This window comes from Saccopteryx leptura, chromosome 13 (assembly GCF_036850995.1).
Source record: "Saccopteryx leptura isolate mSacLep1 chromosome 13, mSacLep1_pri_phased_curated, whole genome shotgun sequence".
NCBI classification, from domain to species: Eukaryota; Metazoa; Chordata; class Mammalia; order Chiroptera; family Emballonuridae; genus Saccopteryx; species Saccopteryx leptura.
The window spans coordinates 20,784,492-20,809,607 of NC_089515.1; the positions used below are offsets into that span (position 1 = coordinate 20,784,492).

At 44.5% G+C, this 25,116-nt stretch overlaps 1 protein-coding gene across 6 annotated transcripts in view; it reads left to right on the forward strand.

The window, feature by feature from the left end:
- The window catches only part of SORCS1 (sortilin related VPS10 domain containing receptor 1), a 578,632-nt gene extending 554,256 nt beyond the window's left edge, over positions 1-24,376 (forward strand). Inside the window, exons 24-27 of one of the 6 annotated variants that reach the window (XM_066354763.1) lie at positions 1,879-1,978; positions 18,977-19,082; positions 19,205-19,365; positions 24,181-24,376. In XM_066354763.1, coding sequence (XP_066210860.1) covers positions 1,879-1,978; positions 18,977-19,082; positions 19,205-19,365; positions 24,181-24,260 — 447 coding nt within the window. In that variant the 3' untranslated portion in view covers positions 24,261-24,376. Of the gene's footprint in view, positions 1-1,878; positions 1,979-18,976; positions 19,083-19,204; positions 19,366-20,238; positions 20,718-20,849; positions 24,049-24,180 lie in introns of those variants that run through there. The other 5 variants (XM_066354758.1, XM_066354760.1, XM_066354759.1 and 2 more) reach the window with 5 other exon arrangements.
- Positions 24,377-25,116: the final 740 nt, after the last annotated feature.

Sequence of the window (25,116 nt, forward strand, 5' to 3'; positions counted from 1 at the left end):
TAAATTAGAACTATGTTGTTCTGATTCACTCTATTTTCTGGTTTAGTTATTTATGTCTCTTACTTGAAGGAAAAAAAATGCTTAAGAATAAGAAATATATATCACTTCAAGAGGTTGGAAAAGAAAGATTTTTCAAATGCTTGAAGTAATATATATTTCTTATCCCTTCTCTTGTGACTATATAGTTACCTTGTGTCCACATGATAGACTCTACAACCCAGGGCGATTCCTTAATTGCTTCTGACAAGTCTTTCCTATTTGAGCCAAAATATTTTCTTTTCTGTAAATGTAAGTACATATATGTAGACATCTATATAGTATGTAGACAAACTTATTTATTTAATATATACATGGTTATATATATTTCAAATACACTTACACATTTGTATGTGGGTACATGTGTGTATTTCATGACCAAAGCTTTTCTGATTGACCGAATTGGATGATAAGAATAAGGTAGAATAGGAACTCATATATTGCAACAATCTAGAGAGAGCACAAAGGAAAAGCATTCCACAGTCTGTGTTAGAATTCCACTCTTTCTGTAAACCTGGAGGGTTATAAAAGATGCCCAGTGCCCAGGATAGAAAAAGAATAGCCTAATATAGAGAATAAAGTTGTGTTCAATATAATTTTATTGCAACCTTGTTTTTCTGCATGGTTTGCCAAATGAAAACATTAGAGAGGCTGAGCTTGCACTGGATCCCATGTGCATCGCCACGGGTCAGCGACAGCCATTCGAAGCTCTGGCTGGTAAGCCAAGAAGTTCATCTGCAGGCAGTCGGTTCACTCACCAACCAGGGGCTTCTGGAAGGGATGCCCTGCTTCCAAACAAAGCCGTCTGACCCTGCTCAACTGATAAAAATATCAGAGGTGTCATTTCTGCAACTCAGTGGACTCCATGGGATTCAACAAATGTAAAAGAAAAGAAAAATGAGAATTTAGTAGAATCATGGTCAGGAAGCATTTAATTAAACTGAAAAGCAACATAAATAAAATACCGAATTGACGATTAGAATATTAAAAATAAGACAAGGAGACCAGATAAAATTAATTGAGGTATGGGGATAGATTTTTAGAATTTGCTCAAAAAGGTAAGTGAGACTAAGCAAATGGAAGTGGTTTTGTACTTTTCTTCCAATGAACAGAACTTTAACTTGTCTTTAGAACCTTACCTTATACTGTAACTACCCAAGCAAGGTTCTTTGCCCCATGTTGGGATTAAATACTCTGTGGCCAGAATTCTCTGCATCTGTGTAGGACATATGTCAGCCCGAGGATCGGTTAGCTGAAGTTCATAAGCATGAAACAAGGGTCAGCCCAAATTGTTGTACTTTGTTTCAACTGTATAACTTATTATTTTAGAAGAACTATATATTTGTTATTCAATGAATATTTATAAAGTACCTATTCTGTGAAAGCTACAGGGCATGAGTTGGGGTAGGGGTGGAAGCCATAGGAAGGAATAAGGTAGAGTCTATTAGGAAATAAGAAATGTATATGAATCTCACCACAATGTATAAATTGTACATACCTACTTATTTTAAGGTCTGTGTAAAACCAAATTTAAAAAAAAAAACTTAGGGTGACTTTTATAAGTTAACACAGGATAAGTTTTATTTGCAAAAATTATTTAATTTACTAATAATTTGTTCTGTTTTGTAGCATTTAGGATTTAAAGTCAAGTCACGCTTTAAAATAATTATTTCTGCACATGCTGTAATACAAACTCAAAATCATATTAAAACTCATGTATATAATTCATAGGCATACTAGTGGGAATGCCTTGGTAAATACAATAAATATTTCTCTGCACTCTTGTTTAGAGAGCAGGTGTGACAAATTTGGTGGCACTCACTATGATGCTTCTTCTTTCAGATATCAGAATTACTGATCCACAAGCTCAACCAGAACTCGGTGCACTTTGAGCTGAAACCCGGGATCCAAGTCCTCGTCCACGAGGCCCACTTAACAGCAGGTCGGTGTGCATTTCCCTGGTTGCTCACTAGAGGCTCTGGCAGGGGATCCCAGTCTATTGTTTCATTGTAACAAGTCTAGCTGCTGCCTCTCCTTATCAGAAATAGGGCATCGTTCTTTGGAGGTTCCCTTCTTGGTACTTTTGCTTTAATGGGGACCCAGAAGGCAAAAGAATAAAGTGACTTTTCTTAGTCCCTGACAAAAGTGTTAGGGGCTCACCTAAATACATATAGTTCTCAAAAGATAGCAAACTTCATCTGAAAAGAAATCTTGAAAATAAAGTTAATTCTACCAATAACTTTTTCCTTGTTTTTCTGCAAAACCTTCTTTTCAAATCATTCATGTTAGAAACAGTTTTCTTGTCTGGAAGTTTTGAGATAAAGTAGTGCAGCGGAAATAGCTGGGACTTAAGAATGGTACAGGGACTAAACCCCCGGGTTGGTCATGATCTTATGATTAATAATGTCATTGAGTTTTGTCCCCGCACCTGTAAAAGGTAGGGGGAGAAGTCCTCCTCTTGGGACTGTATACAAGTCTCAATGATAATTCAGGTAATACCAAGTAAATAGAAATAGAAAACATTATGCTATATTAGCACTAAGTTAAATTAACCATATTTATTGAGCATTTATTTTTGCAGAGTACTATGCTGGTGCTGCACAGAATGTAAGGGGCAGTAGGAAATGGTCTTTGTCCTCAAACTACATAGAATCTGCTTGTGGTGTGGTGAAGTTGGCTGTAGCCATGGCGGCGGTACCATGGGTGGGAAATGGGCCATCGGGGTTATCTCAGTGAGTAAAATGCACAAATCCTCATACAGGGAGGTGGTGGAGTATGTCTGAGTGCTCGGATGTTGCAGCCTTGTAGCCAGACCATCAGTTTCCATCTGACCCTATCACTCACTATATAGACCTCGAGAAGAGACTTAATTTCTCTGTGGCTTAAAGATGGCAATAACACCTGTGTTGGTGGGATTGTTGTGAGGCAGGGGTCCCCAAACTATGGCCCACGGGCCGCATGCGGCCCCCTGACGCCATTTACCTGGCCCCCACCGCACTTCCGGAAGGGGCACCTCTTTCATTGGTGGTCAGTAAGAGGAGCATAGTTCCCACTGAAATACTGGTTAGTTTGTTGATTTAAATTTACTTGTTCTTTATTTTAAATATTGTACTTGTTCCCTTTACTTTACTTTAAAATAAGATATGTGCAGTACGCATAGGGATTTGTTCATAGTTTTTTTTATATAGTCTGGCCCTCCAACGGTCTGAGGGACAGTGAACTGGCCCCCTGTGTAAAAAGTTTGGGGGCCCCTGGTGTGAGGATTAAGTTCAAATAATGCACCCAGAGTAGTGCTTGTCAGACAGTAAGCTAGTGTGTGTGTGTGTGTGTGTGTGTGTGTGTGTGTGTGTGTGTGTGTGCGCGTGCGTGCATGCCTTTTTTCTTTTTACTCCTTGTACCATTAACAACTAACAACGTTGTATAGGAAATTGAAAGCAGGGATAAATTGTGCCCAGTCAAAACGATACAGGAAAGCATCTTGGAGGAGATAGATCTATACATAGAATTAAATGACAGAGATATTCCAAGACCAAAGCACCAAGGAACATGGAAGCCTCAAGGGCTTCAGGGATGCTGAATAAGTGGGGACAAATGGCAACAGTTTCCAATTTCATTATCTAGTTTCTTGAAGATTCCAGAGCTGTGCATTGGTCTACAACAAGCCTGAGCAGGTTGGCCTCTTTCCTGCTTATATTCTATCTTTATTCATTTTTAAAAAATTTATTTGAGTGGAGGGGAGACTAAGAGAAACAGACTCCTGCATGTGCCCCAACCCAGATCCACCTAGCAAGATACTCTGCCTATCTTGGGCCATTGATTGGCAACCTAGCTATTTTTAGCATCTGAAGTGGAAACTCTATGGAGCCATCCTCAGTGCCGGGGCTAACTCGCTTGAATCAATTGAGTCATGACTGTGAGAAGAGAAAAGGGAGAGAGAGAGAAGGAGGAGTAGGAGGGGTGGAGAAGCAGATTGTCACTTCTCCTGTGTACCCTGACCAGGAATCAAATCCAGGTCATCAACACACTGGGCTGAAACTCTACCACTGAGCCAACTACCCAGGGCCTATCTTTATTCTTTATTAGGGATTCATAAAATTTTTTGGTTAACAAAGAAAAAATCCCACTATCTTAAAAGAATGAAAATTTAGAAGTCACTATTTCTGAGCATGGGATATGGAGGTAGAGTCTGGGCAGTTTGCTGGGTTGTGGGAAGCCACGGAGACCTTTGAGCAGAGGTATGACCAACCGGGTCACTTGGAGATGATGACTCTGAAGAGGAAGGAAGACTGAGTGGGCCGACTTGCTATTCTACAGCTTGAGATCCTCATTCGTCCATTGAACAGACGTCCATTGAGTGCTTGCCTGCTCTGAGCGAAGCAGTGGTCTCTGGATGGAATAGTCTCAGCCTTCAGGAAGGTTCCATCAGCAGGGAAAGCCAGGCGGGAAGCAAATGAAGAAATGCCACTTTCTGAATTCTGTCACTGATAAAAATGCCCTGAAGAGACTAAAGAAATGTAAGAAAACAGGAGACAATTAAGCAGCACCTCCAGGAGCAACCCCTCAGCCACAGGTCTGCCAACTGACCTCAGGGCATTTGTGATCTTGATGGACCATTTGCTACTCAGTCTAGATATGTATGAAGTGAGCTGGCCAAAGAATGAGAGAACGGCAACCACAGAAATTCAGTTCAAGGCAAAAGGCTGATCTTAAACTGGGCCAGTTTGGATAGAGTGAAACAATTCTGTTGCCTTCCAGCCGTGGTGGCTGTTCTTGGCTCTTCCCTGTTAGATTTGATAGTAAGCCTTTTGGCGTCGTTGTTTCAAACCCATGCACTGGCATCACTGACCTTCCTGTTATGACTGGCTCAGAGACTGCGTTAGTTTCTAGGGGATAATCAGCTCCAGTTTGAAGAGGAGAGGAAGAGAGGACCGAGGGCTGACCCAGTAGCGGCGTCTTGGAAACGTTGCTACATTGTGTTTAGCCTTGTCTGTCACAGTAGTGTGGGAACGGGCAGTGCCCTCAAGTGCAGAGGCGCTTGGCCAGTGTTTTATATTCAAAAGACAATGTTTGTGTGAAGGCTGACTCTTCCGTGATTGTGACAAGGAAGTAAAATATATGAGGGCCCTATGCCTGTGGGAGATTATTTCTAAATTAGCTGTAACTCTGATTTAAAAAAGAAAAAAAGTAATTGAACGGAGTGGGATGGTAGACTATATTTCCTAAGACAATGGAGAGAGTTGTTTCATACGTAGAAAGAAAGCTCAACACGTTGGGTGGGGAAACGGTGTCCTGTGACAGTACCATGGTTTCTTTTATTACATTGAAACGAACACATTCCCATGTATGGGTGGGAGGAGAAAGAGGAAGAAACCTGGGGAAATGAAAAAACACAACGAGGAGGAGGAGTTGACGGAGAACATCCAACTCCATTGCCTTTCACTCTTCTCTTCCCCTGCAGGCAGGAGAATACACAAATTAAAAAAAAAAAAAAAAAAAAAAAAAAAAAAAAGAAGGAGAAAAGGGCCACTGTTTGCAACATTTCATGTCTCATAAGCAGGATTGCTAATACCTTCCCAGGGACCGTTATAGCACACTACTGCATTCCATTAATTGCTCAGCAGATGTTCAGCAGCCTTCTTTTAAAAACGTTTGAGCCAGAATATGTTGCTGGTGAGAGAGGCAATGCATAATTTGGTCTGTCTCCAAGGAAGAAGAACTGTCTCCTTTCAGGAATTTACGGGCCTTATTTTTGTGTTTCCAATTCAGCTCCCTGTTAGCTTTTATGCGAACACAAGGTAAGCATTTCCAGATACCTGGGCGTCATTAGAGACAGGGTTAGTTTGCCCCCATACACACACTCCACCCTTGTGTTCTACTGGGGAATTCATTCACTTCGGGACCTCAGCTGAGCTGGACTTTGAACACGGCCCTTGTTTTGTTCTTGGCCTTCCCTGTGCTTCTCGGTGTCTGTGCTGTTTTCTCCTGAGACCCCAGCCGCTCCTGATAGATACTCTCTGAGCAGAAAGGAGAGATGTGAAAGTTCTTTGGGAACAGGGAGAAGATGAGAAGCTGTTGTCAAGGAGGTCAGGGAGGGCCATGGCATTTAGAACCCAGGCGACAGCTGCCATCGATGTTTATGAGGCTAAGATGTCACAGCACGAATCAGAGAATCAGAGAAGGGAGTAAGAATCAGTCAGGCTGTGTGTTCTGACTGAAGTGTGCCTTTGTTCATGCTGTTCCCGATGCAATATCTCTGCCCCTTTCTCCACTTGGCTACATTGTCTCAGTCTGGTTGTATATTAAGACTTAACTTAGTGCCAACATGTGCATGATGTCTTTTTACAGACCTTTACCTGGATGTCATTTTTCTCTTGTCTGAACTCACATGGATTTTTTAAATCTATATCATCATCATCATCTCTCTTATTTAACTTCTTTTTTTTTTTTTACAACTTACCTTTTTTAAAAATTTTTATTTATTTATTTATTCATTTTTTAGAGAGGAGAGAGAGAGGGAGAGAGAGAGACAGTGAGGGAGAGAGAGAAGAGAGAGACAGAGACAGAGAAGGGGGGAGGAGCTGGAAGCATCAACTCCCATATGTGCCTTGACCAGGCAAGCCCAGGGTTTCGAACCAGTGACCTCAGCATTTCCAGGTCGATGCTTTATCCACTGCGCCACCACAGGTCAGGCTCTTATCTAACTTCTTGAGGATACAGTTTAACCTATCTTAATATTGTCTCCACCAGTACCCAGCAGACAACTTGCGTATAGCAGGTGCTCAATAAATATTGCTTTTATATAAAAAAAATTAGATCTATAACCAATTTATAAACTGTAGAGATATATTCGAAATCCCATTCTCCCAGTTAACCTACAGATTTAGTATATTTCACTGTGAACCATTTTGGGGAAAGGCTGCTTCTTACCAAGTGGCTGGTGAGTGGAGCCTCGCATTCATTTAAGCAGTAAGCATCCAGGGAAGACCCATACCTGTGCGTTTCCTATGTCAGGTATCCCTTCAATATATATTGTAGTCATTTCTATACCCGTTGTGGCGAATGGGCAGGTAGAAGGAAAATGAGAGTTCTCTGTTCCGAAATGAGAGATCCCAGACACAGCATGAGGGCTGTTCCCGAAAGAGACTGAAGCAGGTGTAACTTACAGCCCCTTATTTTCCTGCTCTGGTCCCTGGCAGGACAGGGTCCAATATCAGAGAGCAACCTCACTTCATGACAGACCTCAGGGTCACACCCCTTCAGTTGCACTGTCCTCCTCTTATCAAACACACTGACCCCCTTCACATCGTTGTGACATTTCCCTTGAGTTCTCTCTCATCCATACTTTTATCCTGGCCTCCTATTATTTACGAATGAATGAATGAATGAATTATATTACTTTATTTATATTGTTTTGTATGTGGTTATAGCCTTCCTTTTTAAGAGCTGTGATGTCCCCTTCGGGATAGGTGTTTTTTGTTTGTTTTTATTTTTGTTTCTGTTTTCCAGCAAGAGCCTCAGGACGGCTCTGAATCAGACGCAGAGCATTGCAGCTCTGCAGGTTCTTATAAAAGAAGAAACCAGGGTCTGTTAAAGGAAATATCCCTGCGAATGCTATGGTTTTCTCTTCATCCCTAGTAACTTGGACTTTACTCAAGGATAAGATCCATTTTAGCTTTATTAACTTCTTCCTCATAGAGCTCTGCGTCTCACTTTGTCATTGTTCTTTGCAAAGTATGCTTCCTCCAGGGATCTGAAATGAATTAGAGCCCTCATTCCACACTCGCTAAACCTGAGGCCCAAACACTAATCGCATGAAGCTTTACTAATTCGGAGTGAAGAGAATGAAAAATATTCCATGGAGAAGGGTCATCAAACATGAACCTTAACGTTGAGTAGGAGCTCAACCCAAGAAGGACAAGTAAGCATGCCCAGTCGAGGCACGGTGTTGAGCAGAGAGAGACATAGCAGGGTGATGTGGTATGCTTATGTGTCAGATGAGGCACAGTTTGACATGGTTTGGAACACCTGGACACGTACCTTCAACTATTCCTATCGGCTATAGTGACTGAAGGAAACAAAGGGATAAAGAAGCATGCCCTATAATTATGAACTTTGTTGTTCATCATCCATGCATGCTAGTGACAAAACTTTAGCTATTTACCGTAGTTTGAGATTATAAACTCTGATAAACCTGGAAAAGGGAGGGAGGGGCAGATGGAAGGATGTTTCAAATAATAGGTTTGGGCAACAGTCCATAATCCTTTCTTTTTTTAATAAATTATTTACACAGTTTACAAGAAGTTTTCAACCCAACTGACAGGAAATGGTAATTTATTTGATAGAGATGGAGACATTTTTTTTTTTTTTTTGGTTGCCAAAGAAGATAAGCTTCATGGTTCAGGTTGAGTTTGAGGGTGTACCACTTGTAAGTGAGGCACCCACCCTATCAGGAATTTGGAAATAAGGAGCTTGAACCTCATGTAAGAAGACGAGGATCAGACTTTACGGAAAGCAGTTTCCCACCTTTCAGTAACTGCCAAGCGAGGGGACCCCAGGTACGGGTGATAAGCTGAGGCTCTGATTCCTGGCCAGATCTTTCAGTCTACCATCAACTCTGTACCTGCTTCTATGAGGACATAGGCTCGTTAGTCAATCCAGTTGTTATAGTTGGGGGTGGGGCTAAGAATAGGGGAAGAAGCTTCAAAGCTTATTGATTTTTCTGTGAGAGGACAGGTGAGATTCTTCATGGGAATAGATATTAAAGAATGGGCTAGCTTTTTATTTGAGAACACAAAACCTAACTAGAGTAATTCAGACTGAAATTACAAACAGCAGGACTTCCGGGGTCATTTGCATGTCACAGGATTATTTATGGGGCATTAATCTGACACTTGGGTAATAGGACTTCAAACACAAAGGGACAAGAAGAGATAGAGCCCACTGGTTTCCTCAAAACAGGCGGGATAAAGGAAACCCTGTTTGTGGTTGGGAAAACTTTTGATAACCCAGGTAGAACCCTGCTCTAAAGAAGCTGTTCTTGGCCCTGGCCGGTTGGCTCAGTGGTAGAGCGTCGACCTGGCGTGTGGGGGACCCGGGTTCAATTCCCGGCCAGGGCACATAGGAGAAGCGCCCATTTGCTTCTCCACCCCCCCCCCTCCTTCCTCTCTGTCTCTCTCTTCCCCTCCCGCAGCCAAGGCTCCATTGGAGCAAAGATGGCCCGGGTGCTGGGGATGACTCCTTGGCCTCTGCCCCAGGTGCTAGAGTGGCTCTGGTCGCGGCAGAGCGACGCCCCGGAGGGGCAAAGCATCCATCGCCCCTGGTGGGCGTGCCAGGTGGATCCCGGTCGGGCGCATGCGGGAGTCTGTCTGACTGTCTATCTCCGTTTCCAGCTTCAGAAAAAACAAAACAAAAAAACAAAACAAAAAAAAAATAGAGGCATGCCTTTAAGGGGGGGGGGGGGGTGCTGTGATATTAAGTGTAGGAGAAAATTTGTCATAAACACTAAAATCTAATTTCTCAGCATATCTGGGGCCAAGCTAATTGGTAACCTGGGTAGAGACAGCAGTGGGAGTGAGGGGGGGAAAATGAGGCATGTCTGTGAATCTGGGATACATCGCATCCATAATCTAGATGAATGGCAAAGGCCAGACAGGCGCTGTGGCCATGAAGCAGTTGAAAAATGATTCAAGTGTGCACGAGAATGTTAGTGGCAGATGTTCTTGGAGAGCTACGAGTTTTATGCAAGTTAAACAAATATTATCTAGATGCTGTTAATGTGCCCCGAGCAGAAAATGAGACATCCACATCGCACTATATTTCTGCCCATCTTAGAGAACGAGGGTGATCGTTAACCCTTATTATTATTATTATTTTTCATTTTTCTTAAGCTGGAAACAGGGAGAGACAGTCAGACAGACTCCCGCATGCGCCCGACCGGGATCCACCCGGCACGCCCACCAGGGGCGACGCTCTGCCCACCATGGGGCGATGCTCTGCCCATCCTGGGCGTCGCCATGTTGCGACTAGAGCCACTCTAGCGCCTGGGGCAGAGGCCAAGGAGCCATCCCCAGCGCCCGGGCCATCTTTGCTCCAATGGAGCCTTGGCTGCAGGAGGGGAAGAGAGAGACAGAGAGGAAGAGGGGGGTGGAGAAGCAAATGGGCGCTTCTCCTGTGTGCCCTGGCCGGGAATCGAACCCAGGTCCTCCACACGCTAGGCCGACGCTCTACCGCTGAGCCAACCAGCCAGGGTGATCGTTAACCCTTAGCTTTCCAAGCGGGTAACTACTCTTCCGGAGTTTCTGAGACATACGATTTTAAAAAGTGAAAGTCCTCGGCCTGACCTGTGGTGGCACAGTGGATAAAGCGTCGACCTGGAAATGCTGAGGTCGCCGGTTCCAAACCCTGGGCTTGCCTGGTCAAGGCACATATGGGAGTTGATGCTTCCAGCTCCTCCCCCCCTTCTCTCTCTCTGTCTCTCCCTCTCTTCTCTAAAATGAATAAATAAAAAAATTTTTTTAAAAAAAGTGAAAGTCCTCAAAGGAAGAACCTCAAATCCCTGGTGGAATTAAAAATAATAATAATACAGAGTAACTGCTCCTACCTCTCCTGTCTGTCTAGCAATTGTCTTGTGTAAGCTGTGACATTCTGGGAAAACTATCCTTTGTCAAGGACATGTGTGGGTTTTTAATAAAACTGTTATCTTGTATTCTCTTGGCCTCCATCTTTGCTGCTGACTGGTTTAATTTCTTTTGCAGGTGTAATAAAAAAGAGGTTGTCACAGAGATATTAGAGAATTAATATTTCCAGGCTTCAGTTGCTGTCACTGGATATGTTATGAGTAAATGTGGAAGGGGCTAAGAAAGTCAGAATTTCAGCCTAGGTCAGGATGCATTAGGATTCCTGAGTAAGCATTTCACACTGAGGAAGACCCTTTCCACTGGAAGGCAGAATTAACGTTGTTCAAGAAGCTTTAGGAAAGACAGTATAATCTAAGGCACATTGTTATGGATGCAGAAACCAGCTTGTGGAGCTGTGGAGCTTGAATTGTAAAGTGAAATAAATTGTTGCAATAACATTTCCATTTAGGGAGGCAATTAGTACTAGTGAAATTATTTCATAGCCAATAAATTGATCTGTCTCTTTGACTCTGGTTTCCTTATTGTCTACACAGTTATCATCTACACGTCTTTTGTGAGTGATGTACTTTTAATCATATTCTCCCAAAAAATAACTTTTGTTTTTCCTCTATAAATAATTAGGCTGTTTCTCAGACACATGGACCCAGTGGTTTTAGCCATATTTTGAGTTGTTATGGTGTTAGGATAAGTAATAACAGGTGTCAGATATCTACATAACCCTGTCTCCGATGTGGTGAAATGAATGTGATGTTTTCATAAAGGTATGAGGGCCCAGCCACGAGTTTGCTCTTTAACTTCCAACATACTCTGTCTCACCATTTTCTATTCCCTGAGCCCATCAAAGGGCCTGAAATGACCACAGGGTGACTGGCCTGAGTTGGCCCAACCTCTTGATCTACCAAGAAATTCTTGGGCAGAGAACGGTGGGGGTGCGGAAGCAGTGATCAGATGAATAATTCATGAGTAGGGCACAGACATGCATCAGGTTAGAAATAAATATAGTTAGGTGGTATTCTTTTATTTTTTTTACTTTATTCATTTTTATTAGAGAGAGAGAGTAAGAGATGAAAGAGAGAGAGAGAGAGAGAGCAGGGGGAGGAGCAGGAAGCATCAACTCCATATGTGCCTTGACCAGGCAAGCCCGGGGTTTTGAACTTCAGCATTCCAGGCTGATGCTTTATCCATTGAGCCACCACAGGTCAGGCTTAGTTAGGTGGTATTCTTCCCCAAGGAGAAGGGAAGGCAGATTGTGAAACCTGGGCAATGAAAAAATAAGGCAGGGAAACACATGCAAAATATAGAGAAGATGGCAGAACCAAGGAAAAGCTACGTTTTATTTTTTTTTTATTTTTTTATTTTTCTTACAGAGACAGAGAGTCAGAGAGAGGGACAGACAGGCAGGATCGGAGAGAAATGAGAAGCATCAATCATCAGCTTTTCGTTGCAACACCTTTAGTTGTTCATTGATTGCTTTCTCATATGTGCCTTGACTGTGGGCCTTCAGCAGACCGAGTAACCCCTTGCTTGAGCCAGCAACCTTGGGTCCAAGCTGGTGAGCTTTGCTTAAGCCAGATGAGCCTGCGCTCTAGCTGGCGACCTCGGGGGTCTCGAACCTGGGTCCTCCACATCCCAGTCCAACGCTCTGTCCACTGCACCAACACTTGGTCAGGCAGAAAAAGCTACATTTTAGATACCACGTTCCTTACACTTAGAGTGGCCAGAACTATTGGGTTACAGCTGTTGGGTTTGCTTAAGCTTTAATAGCACTCTTTCATTCTTAAAGTGTCCTTGGTTTTGAAGTGAACAGTTATGGTCATCCTGGTTTGAAGTGAACATTTAAGGTCACTGTCCTTATGTCCTGCCACCGTACCAATGGGAACAGAAACTCATGACTTGAATTGGTAATATAGAGCCCAAGTGAGAGCATGGCTAGTTGAATGTGTAACCGGTTGATAGAAAAGAGTTTTGAGGAGAGAAGGTATGAGTAAGCTATTGCTGTGTAACAAACCACCAGGACATTCAGTGGCTGAACTGGAAGCATTTATTGTTGCTTATGAGACTAGGGATCAGCTGGGTGGTTCTTCTGGTTTTGGCTGTGTTCATTATGTGTCCACGGTTAGCTATGAATTGTTGGGTAGAGAGCTCTACTGATCTTGTCTGGGCTGTCCCACATGTTGGGGGTCAGTTGGCTGTAGGATGCTCTAGAATGGCCTCAGTGGAGTAATTCAGTTATCCTCCACGTGCTTTCTCATCCTTCAGCAGGTTTCCCTGGGCTTGCTCACACATGGAATGATGGGATTCAGAGAGAGAGAGAGAGCACAAGGCTGGAAGCTCACGGTTGGCACACCACCACTTCCATTTTATTCCATTGCCAGGTCACTTTAGTGTTTGCTCAGATTCAAGGGGTGAGGAATCAGATTTCATCTGTTGGTAGGAGAAGCTTCAGGTTCAGATTGCACAAGGCTTGGACACAGATAGGGGCAGGGAAGTGAACCAGCAATGCAGTTAATCTACAGCCAGATTGAGCCACTGTTCACAATAAAGAGGTGTGTTTTTCTGTTTTGTTTTAGCACCCAGAGAATGTACAGTTCATGCTCACTCTAAAGATAAGGGCTGGATATTTTATGAGTGGCAGTAGGTGGGGCCTACCCCCCAGTGCTCTCAAACTGGTATGTGTAATTATGACCTGTGTAGCTTGTCACACATTTCTGGGACGTACTCTCGGAAAACAATATATGTTTTCCTATAGTGAAACCTTGGAAATGGCATTTTCACAAGTTGTCCACGTGATTCTGACTTGGGTAGCCTATAAACTACACTTTGAGAAACACTGTCATAAATAAGATTCTTCCTTGCCTGACCAGGTGGTGACTCAGTGGATAGAGCATCAGACTGGGACGTGGAGGACCCAGGTTCAAAACCCCAAGGTCACCAGCTTGAGCGCAGGCTCATCTGGTTTGAGCAAAGCTCACCAGCTTGAGCCCAAGGTCACTGGCTTGAGCATGGGATCATAGACAAGACCCCATGGTCACTGGCTTGAGCCCAAGGGCACTAGCTTGAACAAGGGGTCACTTGCTTTGCTATAGCCCCCCAGTCAAGGTCATAGAGAAAGCAATCAATGAACAACTAAGGTGCTGCAACAAAGAATTGATGCTTCTCATCTCTCTCCCTTTCTGTCTATCTGTCCGTATCTGTCCCTCTCTCTGGCTCTGTCACAAAAAATATATATATATATTTTTTATTAACTTCTTAACTTTCATCCCTAGAAAACCAAAAAGCATCCTTCTCCTCCTGTGAGTCACTCATGGTGGTAAGCTTGGTCTTTGTGGTACCCATGGTTGTCATTAGTCGGCCAGGTGATCTCAATTTCTGGTGACTGAATGTTCCTAGAGACTCATTCTAAGTTTAAAATTAGCAGCAGGGGCTTCCCTAGAAATTCCTACTCAGTTTGGCCTCTAAGATCATGGCCTCATCTCAGTAGGGATAAGCAATCCTTAAGGCTCTCCTGACTTGGTTTGGATTTGAACTAGAGGCAAGACCTATTGGCCCAGTGAGGGTACTGCGTACACGTTATGTACTCTCTAAACAATCTCTGTGCCATGTTCATACCACCCTAACTTTTGCAAAAGAGATTTCAGACCACATGGATTTTTATATTCAAGGGATGTGACTAAAAGCCTGTCCTCGGTCTCTTTGGAGGAAAGAGGGAAAATATTAAGGTATGGTGAACTTTCTTTTGCAGCTCTCTGATAGCACAAACTTCTGGGATAGAAATATAGTAAACGTTCAAAGTTTCAGGGTCACAGAGCAGATAGACATTCTCTAAGAGAGTCCCTTGGATAGAATGAGAGGGAATGCAGACAGCAACCAGCGTTTTCTGCATGGCCTTGTCAGGTGATGCCACCACAGTGTTGACTTTAGAACTTAGAAATCAACCCAACAAAGAACCAAAGCTGCAACAAAGGGGCCATGGTGCGTAGGGTCAGGCGTTTCCTGAAGTGTGTTGTGTCTGCGAGGCGTCTGTGGTGTAAGGACCTTGTGAAACTGTGGTAAGGTTAACTGAGTTTCGTTCCTGCAAGATGGCTGTAAACTTGTAGTTTATTATATGCTGATGAGCATCGTGAAGCTGCAAGATGGGCAACACCCATCTAACATTTCCAGAAATTATTTGACCATGGAAGTCTCCCATCGTCTTTCAGGGCTTGTTTTTTGTAGAATATACTTTCGGATATAGAACAGCAATAAGAGGACAGTATTAAAAATATTGGGCATGTCATGTACTATGCCAGGGCTTTAAAAACACCTTCTTTTGTTATTGTCACAACTTACTAAGAGAAATGTATTTTATCTCCATTATGCAGAGGTCAACACTGAGGTTCGGTTTCAGCCACTTAGCCCCAAAGTGGCTGAGTCAAAAAATGATTCCAAAAACCAGAACCACATCAATCATTTCACCCTGAAGGTGGAGTTTTGACTTTGCCCTCACACATGCAGTCTGTGACCATTTAGTAGCACTCGCTATGTCTATTACCGTTCACAAGAAGTCTATTGTTAACTGCTTTCTTATTACTGTAAGCCGGCTGTTATTATCATCACCCTAGGTGCTCGTGCGTGGGATGTAAGACTCTGATGCACTTCCAAGTTCCTCGCAGGATTTTTGTCCTGCGTGCCCCTGCCCAGACTGAGAGGCTCCCTGTCCTGTCCACTTTCCCCTATGCTCCCGTGATGGCAGATAAACTGCTCAGCACTTTCCCTCCGCTGCCACCTTGTTTAGGCAACAATCGGAGAGCGATTCAGTTACGCTAATTCCGCACAACAAACTGAAATCCTTTTATCACAAGTTTCCATTCTTCAGCAAAACACACAAACACACCTAAGTGTTGGGCAGAAGGAGGCGTGCAGCCGTTGTTGTGGAGAGTAGCAGCGGCCTGTGTGTGTGCAGGCGCTGCTCGGCGGGCAAAAGCCACCCCCAGGACACACAGGGCGATGGGTTCCATCTGCCCCGGCCTCTGCCTGCTGCTCCCTGCTCGCCGCTGGCCAGCGGCCTCTGAGATGCGCAGAAGCGAGGCAGGGATGGGGCAGAGGAGCAGACAGCACAGGGCTTAGAACTCGGGATGCAGAAGCTCATTTGGCCACAATAATGTGCTAATTACTAAACAGTACTAATGCTACTTGTTTAGGGAGGAGGATTTGAATGAGAATGATTCAGAATTGGCAGATTTAAGCTAGTGATGGAGAGAGAGAGAAGAGAAGAGAAGGAAGGAGAGAGAAGAGAAATAGAGTCCATTTGTGTGCTTGTATGTGTGTGTGCGTGTGTGTGTGTGTGTGTGTGGGGGACCTGTTTACATTCTGTCTTAGAAACAGCCTGGCCAAAGCAATTTCCTCTTGTCAGTGTTCTGTTTATTTCAAATGCCAGCCCTTTCAAGCAGGTTTAAGATCCTTCCTGGTTGCTCCTTAACATGGATATTCTGCTGCTTCTCAAAGAGAAGAGCGTGCAGCTAGGAATTAGAAGTTTAGCAAATAAAGCTGGTTGGCCTGTAAACATCCTCCCCATCTTAGCTCCTTTGGGCCTCCTTTTGTTCCCAGTCCAATTAAGGGTTTATATTAGAATATTACTTTGAAAATATCCTCCCATTATTATTTTCTTAAGTGTGATCGTGGTACTGTGATAATGTGGAAAGAGCAAAAGACATTATCTTGTAGAGATGCAGGTGAATTTACAAAACAGCTGAGATTTGCTTTGAAATAATCCATGGTTGGGGGTTGTAGGGGGGTGAGTAGGGGTAGGAATAAAATAAGAAATATTTTATTGTCTGTGAACTGATGGTAGTAGAAGCCAGATGGTAGGTACGTGAGGCTTCATTTCTCTGTGCACACATAGCACACACATGTACACATACATACAGATATATGTATGTACACATGTCATCCAAGTTTAAAAGTCTGTGATCTATGTTTTATAACTTAATGACATTGTAACTTGGGTTACTTGTTCATTGCTTCTTGTGCAATAGTTTTTTGCTTTAATCCTCAATCTGAGAAATTATCTTTTAACATTTCTGGTATCATTCACTGAAATGAGCATAGGGCTGAAAACATAGAAAGTGTGTTTGTGTGTGATATGACTTGGATCCAGGTCTTAGTTCTTCCGTTTCCTAGTTCTGCGTCCTCTGGAACAGCGTCACCCATGGAGACTCTCACTGTTCTAGCTAGTCTGTTCCGTGGACACTGTAGACCAGGTCTTCCATTTGCAAGAATCAATGGCAGTAATGTCTACGACAAATGGAGGCGTCCTTTTTCCTGATGACATCCCACCAGTTTGGGTGTGAATACTGAATTATTCCCGGACTCCTTTGCTGATGACACTGTGCTTGCCTAAGGAAAAGAAAGAGACCTCTGGGCCCTGGCCGGTTGGCTCAGTGGTAGAGCATCGGCCTGGCGTGAGGAAGTACCGGGTTCGATTCCCGGCCAGGGCACACAGGAGAGGTGCCCATCTGCTTCTCCACCCCTCCCCCTCTCCTTCCTCTCTGTCTCTCTCTTCCCCTCCCTCAGCCGAGGCTCCATTGGAGCAAAGATGGCCCGGGAGCTGGGGATGGCTCCTTGGCCTCTGCCCCAGGCGCTGGAGTGGCTCTGGTCTCCACAGAGTGACCCCCCCCAGAGGGGCAGAGCATCGCCCCCTGGTGGGCAGAGCGTAGCCCCCTGATGGGCGTGCTGGGTGGATCCCGGTCTGACTGTCTCTCCCCGTTTCCAGCTTCAGGAAAAATAAAAAAAAATAAAAAAAGAAAGAGACCTCTGTTCTCTGATTCCGCCTGGAAGCGCCTGTGCCCCATCTTCCACCACGTCTTCTCAGAGACCTGCTGACTCACACTCTACAGCCTAAGTGCTGCTTGACTTACAGAGGAGAGAGAATCATAGAGTGCTTGCACTTGAATGCTTCCTAAAAGATGACTCTACAGAAATAACGAAGCCTTTTTTCTAAGCAAGAGGGTTTGACTTTTTCACCAAAGTGATTTGGAGTATGAAATATATATATTTCTCAGTACATAGTTATTGAGGGGCTGGGCTGTTATCCCCACAATAACCAGACAGAGCAAAAGCAGCCTTGAGTCGTGTCTGAGACCAACAATATTGCAGTCACCTATGCTTGACCTTTGGTACCTCAGTGACCACAATGTTGCACTTTTGGGCTCTCAGCAGAGAAAAGCCACAGAAAACAGTGCTTAAAGGTCACCCACATTTCTGACTATCAGGCTTTGGTTAAATCGACAGAAGTTAAAAGGTCAGCATTTCGGCTTCTAAGGGGGTACATGGTGCTTGTCTTTTATACTTGAGCTATGCTATTTTTTTTTGCAAAATGTCAGTTTCCAAGAGGGCAAAAATTAATTGCAAACAAAGTTTTAAAGTACAACAGATTTGAACCTGAGATGGGAGAGGATTGGAGGCAGAGAGAGATGGACCCTAGAGATACAAGTTAAGTTACTCAGGGAGGGAGAATCTTCTATGGTTGCAAAGGCATCTGTTTAGTCCAAGAGGTGAAGTCAACTCATCTAAGAGGCCGTTGTTTCCGGGCATGAGCTGTCAGGGCTTTGGGAAGTTGTACAGACAACACCCAATGGCGCACTCCTCCCCCAACTCTTGTGAAATAGTCACTAAGCCAATTTCTGTGTGTGAAACCCCTTGGCATGCTCTATTGCAACTTTTCAGTTCTTTCCTTCATGTGACAACAGCTGGGATTAGAGTGAGAGAAAATGGAGAATTCATAAATAGTTTCTTTGGTGGCTTTCCTGATTATCTGCTTGGCTTAATAGGAAAAGCTTGCATTCAGAATATAAGAAAACATACTAATTATATTGTTAGAAATATTAATTAGAAAAAATAGCAGCAGTAGCTGCAATAAAACCTAATATTTATAGGGGATGTAATGTGTGCCTAGTACATGCACGGACTCATTCAATCCTGACAGAACCCCCGTGAGATATATATTGTTAGTCTCGTCTCAGCCCATGAGGCACGTTAAGCCAAAGTAACTTGCTCAGGATTGCACACCTGTATGTGGTGGAGCTGGTCTTGAATCCAAGGAATCTGGGCTCCCTGCACTTCTTGGACAGACCAGCTAGAGCATTCTGGGGGCTGCAAGAGGCTCAGATGCACCCACATGCCAGCTGGGAGATAGGCGTCTTGTGGGTAGGTCCCATGTGGTTTTCTGCGATTCACCGTGCCTTCTGGTAGAACACAGTGACCCTGTCCCAGAGTCCCGCCTGCCCACGTCTCCACTCATGATCGTGCCTTGCTCTCTCCCCCAGCCCCCCTGGTGGACCTCACTCCAACCCACAGTGGATCCGCCATGCTGATGCTGCTCTCCGTGGTGTTTGTGGGGCTGGCCGTGTTCGTCATCTACAAGTTTAAAAGGTACATGTCCTTCCGTCCCTGTCTCTCCGCCCTCCTCCTCCTCCGTGACAGGTTCAGAAGCAGACGTCGCAGTGCTGCACGTCCCCCGTGCATAGCAGTGATGGTTTCTGTTAATGTTTTAGGAAGATCCCGGGGATTAATGTTTATGCCCAGATGCAAAATGAGAAAGAACGAGAGATGGTCAGTCGAGTCAGCCCCACTGACAGCAGGCCCCATATCCCTCCGACTGACCTCAGGAGGCCTGGCCAGCTGATAGATGACAAGGTGGAGTCCCAGCTCATAGGTAAATGATTCCCAGTAGCTGTCCAGCCTGAGTAGCCCATGGCTGACTCTCTCGCTAACCCTTTCTGGCTTGACATAACCACCGTGCCCTGCTCTAACGTCCCTGAGAGAAACAGCTAAGATGTCTCCTTCCCTGCTTCTCTCCATCAGACTGAGGGAAAAGCATCCTTGCTCCTGTCTAGTTTTGTTTTTTTTCTGTCTCATGAGTTTCTTTTTCTTTTTTTTTTTTTTTTACAAAAACGCTTGCTAACACGTTGTTGGGCTTCCAGTGGTCCTGGACAAAGAGCAAAGCATTTGCTCTGACGACATGACATTCAGGGCGGGCCGGCCCCAGAGGCTGGACCTGGTGTCTGGAGACCAGGCAGGCTGTGAGGAGCAGGGGCTGTAAGGACCAGAACAAGATGGGGCAGCCTCCCCTTGAGACCTCAAAGGCACCCTGCTTGGGAGGAGTGACAGCACGATCACCCTGGGATTTTTTTTTTTTTTAATCTATCAGTAATCTAAAAAAATTTCCCCCAGAAAACAGAACCTGAAAATGTTAAGGATAAAAGGCTTAAAAGTTAGTAGAACATTCCAGGAGTGGGATTTACAGAGAGAGACCATTGGAGGGTTAGACTACTACAGAGCAGATTGGCAGGTTTCTTTTTACCTGTCCCTTGCCAGAAGTGATGAAGTAGACATCACCATACATCAGGAGAGCTTACTCTGCCGGCAAAGTAAGCATGTGCACCCAACAGCTAGGAATAGAGTCTCAAGGCGACTGCTAAGTCCTGCTGTTTATCGCCGAGAAAATTTTCCAGGAAGGTAGACAAACGCACGGAGCCACCGTTGTGACCCATTTCTCTTCTTGTTTCCTCCTGTCTGTTGGCAACAGGAGTTGAAGCCGTAACTGTTCCCATCTAGACCGTGCGTTGCTGACTACGATGGATAAATTACTATAGAACCGTTCATGCTTCACTCTAGTGTGATAATGCCCAACCATCTAGAAGGCCCTTATAAGATTGTTACTTGGGGGGAGGGACACGAGTACCTAAATGAAAACAGAGCCCTCTCTTTGAATGGAGAGGCGAAGGCCCCATGGCTGTATAAAGGGGGAATTTAAGTGCAATGACTGGCGGCGCGTGGGGGAGGTGATAACACCCGCTGTGGCCACCTCTGGTGTCCCCATTTTCACAGCCTGCTCTCTTTTATTTGGGGAGACAGGGTGATAAATGTGTAATTCCTTTGGGTTAAAAGGCTTTTCTGTCTGCAAGTCCAGAGAAGCGTGCCCCCTGCCTGTCCACTGCTAAGGCATCTAAGTACATTTCTGTGGGTCATTGGATTCCCAATGCCATCGGCACCGGGTCTGGAGCACAGCCACTGTTTCCTTTACCAAACTAGCCATCCCTCCTTCGCCAGCAATGCCTCACAGCCCGTTGCAAAGTCTCTGACACCTTTCCGTTTCCAGTGCCATTAAGTGAGTAAGTGTTACACGTTTTCTCTTAGGAGAGTAGCTTTACCCTCCCCTCCCTCCCCTTCCGCTCCACCTGGGGACTCGTCTCTCCGATTGCAAAGAGCAAGACGCGCCACTCCGCCCTCAACGCCAAAGCGGGGATCCGCGGGGCCACACTTTGCCATTTAAGGAAAAGCCCCGAAAGGCTCCCGGCGACCTGCTGATCAGGAAAGAATTTCGCTCTTGTCAACTACATCGTCCTTCGTCCTTCGTGACCACTAACTTTGTGTTTTCTTTCTTTCCTTTGTTGTTCTGTTTCCTGTTTTTTGCCAGGAAGTATTTCCATAGTTGCTGAGAATCAAAGCACAAAAGAAACCCCTACCTATGTAAATGTTTGAATGGAGGACGCCAATAAAAACAAAAACAAAAAACAAACAAATAAAATAAAAAACAATCAAAATCCAAACAAACAAACAAAAAAAAAACAACACGCACTGCATCGGGACTTTTTAATTCTTCAGACACAGACAACAAGGGTTTTTAGCTTTAAGCCTGTGCATGTGGACTGTACCTTGAGAACACGCTTGGAGGGGCAGTGTACAGGTGCTCTATTTTAATGGAAAAACACTCCCCTCCCCCTCTCTTCTTCCCTCCCTTTTTTCTGATCGGTCGTGTTTGTAGACAATTCCTAACATACACAGGCCAAGGAAATCTGCATGTATTTTTGGAAATATTCTTGGCTCTCAATTTAACAGCGATTTTAGCACTCCTGGCTGATGGATGGGTTAGCCACTCAGCTGTTCTCACCAGACACCGAGACATGCACAGGAGTTTGAAACCCTGGGCTGTTTCTCTGTTCCATCTTCCTTATTACCATTTCCACTTCCAAGCTGTCTGGTAGCTCTGTGGGCCAGCGGGGACCACACGGCCGCTCTCGGCGTCCTGCGTGGCCACAGGGATAAAGATACGAGTTGAAGTTCTTTGTCTGCAGGCAGAGTAGGGAAGAAAGGCAGGCAGGGGCAAATGTCGGAAGTGGACCTGTGTTTCATGTTCGCCCCTTCCAGTCGTGACTGTGCTCCCTTGCAGCTTTCTCTATTCCTTCCCCAGTTTATATGGAAAACAGAATCCCAGTTACCCAATGACCTGCCTTTCCATTTGTTTGCTCTCCATGTGTGGTCATGACCTGTTGGTATCTTTGTATCTCTTCCTTCCAATCCCCAAGTTACCCATCCACCGGCTCCTTCCTTTTCTTCCCAAACCCGTGACTAGATTCTGGACATTGACCCTGATTCCCTAAATCCCGGCCTAGCCTCTGCCAGCCCTCCCTCCACCACCCACAAGCTCTGGCCTCTGTCAGTGTGTACAGTCCCACGCATGCCAGCTTCTGTACTCAGTGACCACACTGCATCCTGTCCTGCGGGCTTCCGCTTTACTTACCCTCTGTCTCCTCCTGTAGAACCTGCCTCTCCCAAAGATCCCTGTCCTCTCCCACCTGGAACTAGATCGTGTGTGTGAAAGAGTCGGTATGTGTGCCAAGCAGTTCAGACCCAGCCGTGCATACTGGTAAAGAAAGCATTCAGATGAGCGGTGGTACCCTCACACCTTCACAAAAGTCTCATGTGGTCAGATTTTAGAAACTCCTTTTTGAGAAACGTTCCGAACATCTTACTGTATGGCCAGGCGATCTCCTCCTGTGACGGTTGCTGTTCTCAGTATCTCCTCTCTCACAGTAGAGTAAAAGGTTTTGTAAAATAAAACAGTTTGAACCAGAAGAAGAAACAGGTTAATGGATTTAATGTTCAAGCATGTCAAAAAAGTCTAAAAAAATGTACCGAGGTCTTGTCTTACGTTAGGATGAGATGTGGATTATCTAGGGTGGTCCTGGACTACTTTTCACATGCGTGCTCTCTGATCTCTGAGGATCGCCGCATCAGCAAAGGCAAAATTAATAGTGTAAGGGGGAGGAGGAGTGAGCTCACTAACTAAAGTGGGTTGGCTCAAAACATGATGAAATTTCACTTTTCCCAGGGCATTCAGGAAAGAAGGAAACAAAAGTTTATCCCCCAGCAGAAGCCCTTCAAGTATTCTGGATTGGGCAAAGCCCACTCTAAATACAGGAGAAAACAGTTTTGCAAAAACACTCAGCACGGCCCCTTTTTTGGTCACCCCCCTCCCCCAGCCAACAACAGGGCACATCAGGGCCATAGTGATGTATCAGGTTTCCGAAAGATGCGGATGATCCCCACCCTCAGGAAGCCCAGGCAGAGGAAGACTAGCAAAGCTCGAGTTAGAAGTTAATCAAGCAGAGTTTTTATGGTTGAAGATGCCCCCTATGAATCTGGGAAATGGATAATGCCTGAGGCGGCCATCTCTTTGTAGAACTCAATTGAGCCTGACCCGCCAGGCTTCCTGTCCCATAAGGAAACATCCTCATCGATCCTGTTCATTTGGAGCCTCCCAAATTTAATCTGGAAGACAGAGTGTTTGGAAACCAAAAAGAGGCTCACTCGAAACAGCACAGGGAGTCCTCAGAGTTGCAGTTCAATTAATCTGAATCGGGAAATTATGAAAAGGGGACTAACACTCAAATCTAGCACAGTGCCTTTTAGAGAATCCGTAGAGAAAATTGTCTGTTGAAGAAGTAAATGAACGACCGCACGAGAAGACATAGGGAAGAATGGGCTATGTGGTTCCTAGCTAAAAACAGAGGTGGACATGAGATGCCTGGCATTTTGGAAAGTGGCCAGCGATGGCCAGGTCTAGAGTCAGCATCCCCAGGGTCCTCGTGTGCCTCTCCTCCCAGTTTCCTCCCACCTGTAGGAGATTCGCGAGGCAAGGGGCTGCTCAGTGGAACCTCCTGGTTTTTAGGACCTAGCTCTGTGTTTCTCAAAGTGGGGAACCTGGCCCAGCAGTATCGGCCTCACCTTGGAGTTGTAAAAATGCCGAGTTTTGGGTCTCCACCCCACAGCTACTGAATCAGAAACTCCAGGGGTGGAGCCCAGCAATCTGGGACTGTGATGCAGCGGACAGCTTGAGAACCTCTGTAAGTAGGCCATTCCAACTCAGTCCCGTAGAGAAGTTAGTAGGCAACAGCAGCCTACAAGTGAGAGGGACCCAAGTGCCTACCTCCACGCTACCAGCAGGTGCACACACAAGGCAGTTGGATGGGCTTGAAGCCAGAAGAATGGGTAGGGAGGAATGGATAGATGTAGAAACTAAGATTCAGGGCAAGATAAAAATCTGCTATTGCAATGTTTTCCAAAATCCCAGAAGGCAAACTGTGCATGTTCTACCCTGAAATACCCAACCTGTGTTTTCTCCTTTGCCTTATTCCTAATTGGGTTCACTATCCAAAATGCAGAGATTTGCTTTGCTTTTTTTCAGAGGTTCTAAACAGCAACTTTGAGATCAGTGGGGTGCTTGGCGGCTGTTCTGTGTTTTCCAGGATTCCAACTGAGCATTGAAATCCCTCATTTGCCAACTTATTTTTATAGGAAGCCAATTTAAAAAAAAAAAAAAAGAAAAAAAAAAAGAGAAAGTTTTCTTATAGTATTGGAACTACTTCTAATTTTCAAATGACTTTTTTGATGTATTTTTTGTTAAATACTATGTAGTGTAATGTATAATTGCTCTTGTTTATTGCTTTTACGATCATATTTATTAAACAGATAATGTCTCTAACGTCATGGCTTTGAGGTGTTTATTTTATCCCAAACCTTAGCGTTCGGTCTTGACGTAGAAGAGGTGCATCTATAGGATTTTATAAAGGCTAATTGTATGAGAAGGTAGGAAACACCGCAGGCTCAAAGGATAATTTTTTTATTGTTAGTTTTTTTAATTTTTTTTCCTGCTGACAAAATAGAATACATTCTACTACTTGAATTCTACTTACATTTCAGTTGACTATATATAATGTCTGTTGCTTTATTCTATTTAAAAATCACTCCGGACTGGTCACTATGAAATAAGTAACATACTCATTAATGTTAGCTTAAAATTAGAAGTTGTTATTATGGAAGAGACCCATTCAAATCTGTTCACAATCTTGGAGTTACCGAAGGCCAAACCTTGGGGAGTGGTCAAGGCTTCAATGATGGCATACAACTAGCTATGACCCTGAAATTAAGTGAATGGAGTTCTCTTTCTGGCTGGGCCCGCTGCGTGACCTTGAGCAAAGCAGTTTACTGTACAAACACATCAAGGTCCTCATGCATATAATAAGGAGGACAAAGACACCTCCCAGTATTGTGAATGGGTGAGTCACTCACTATTCCTGAGATTCCTGAAAAGCGGATTGAAACGTGGTGGGAAATGGAGAGG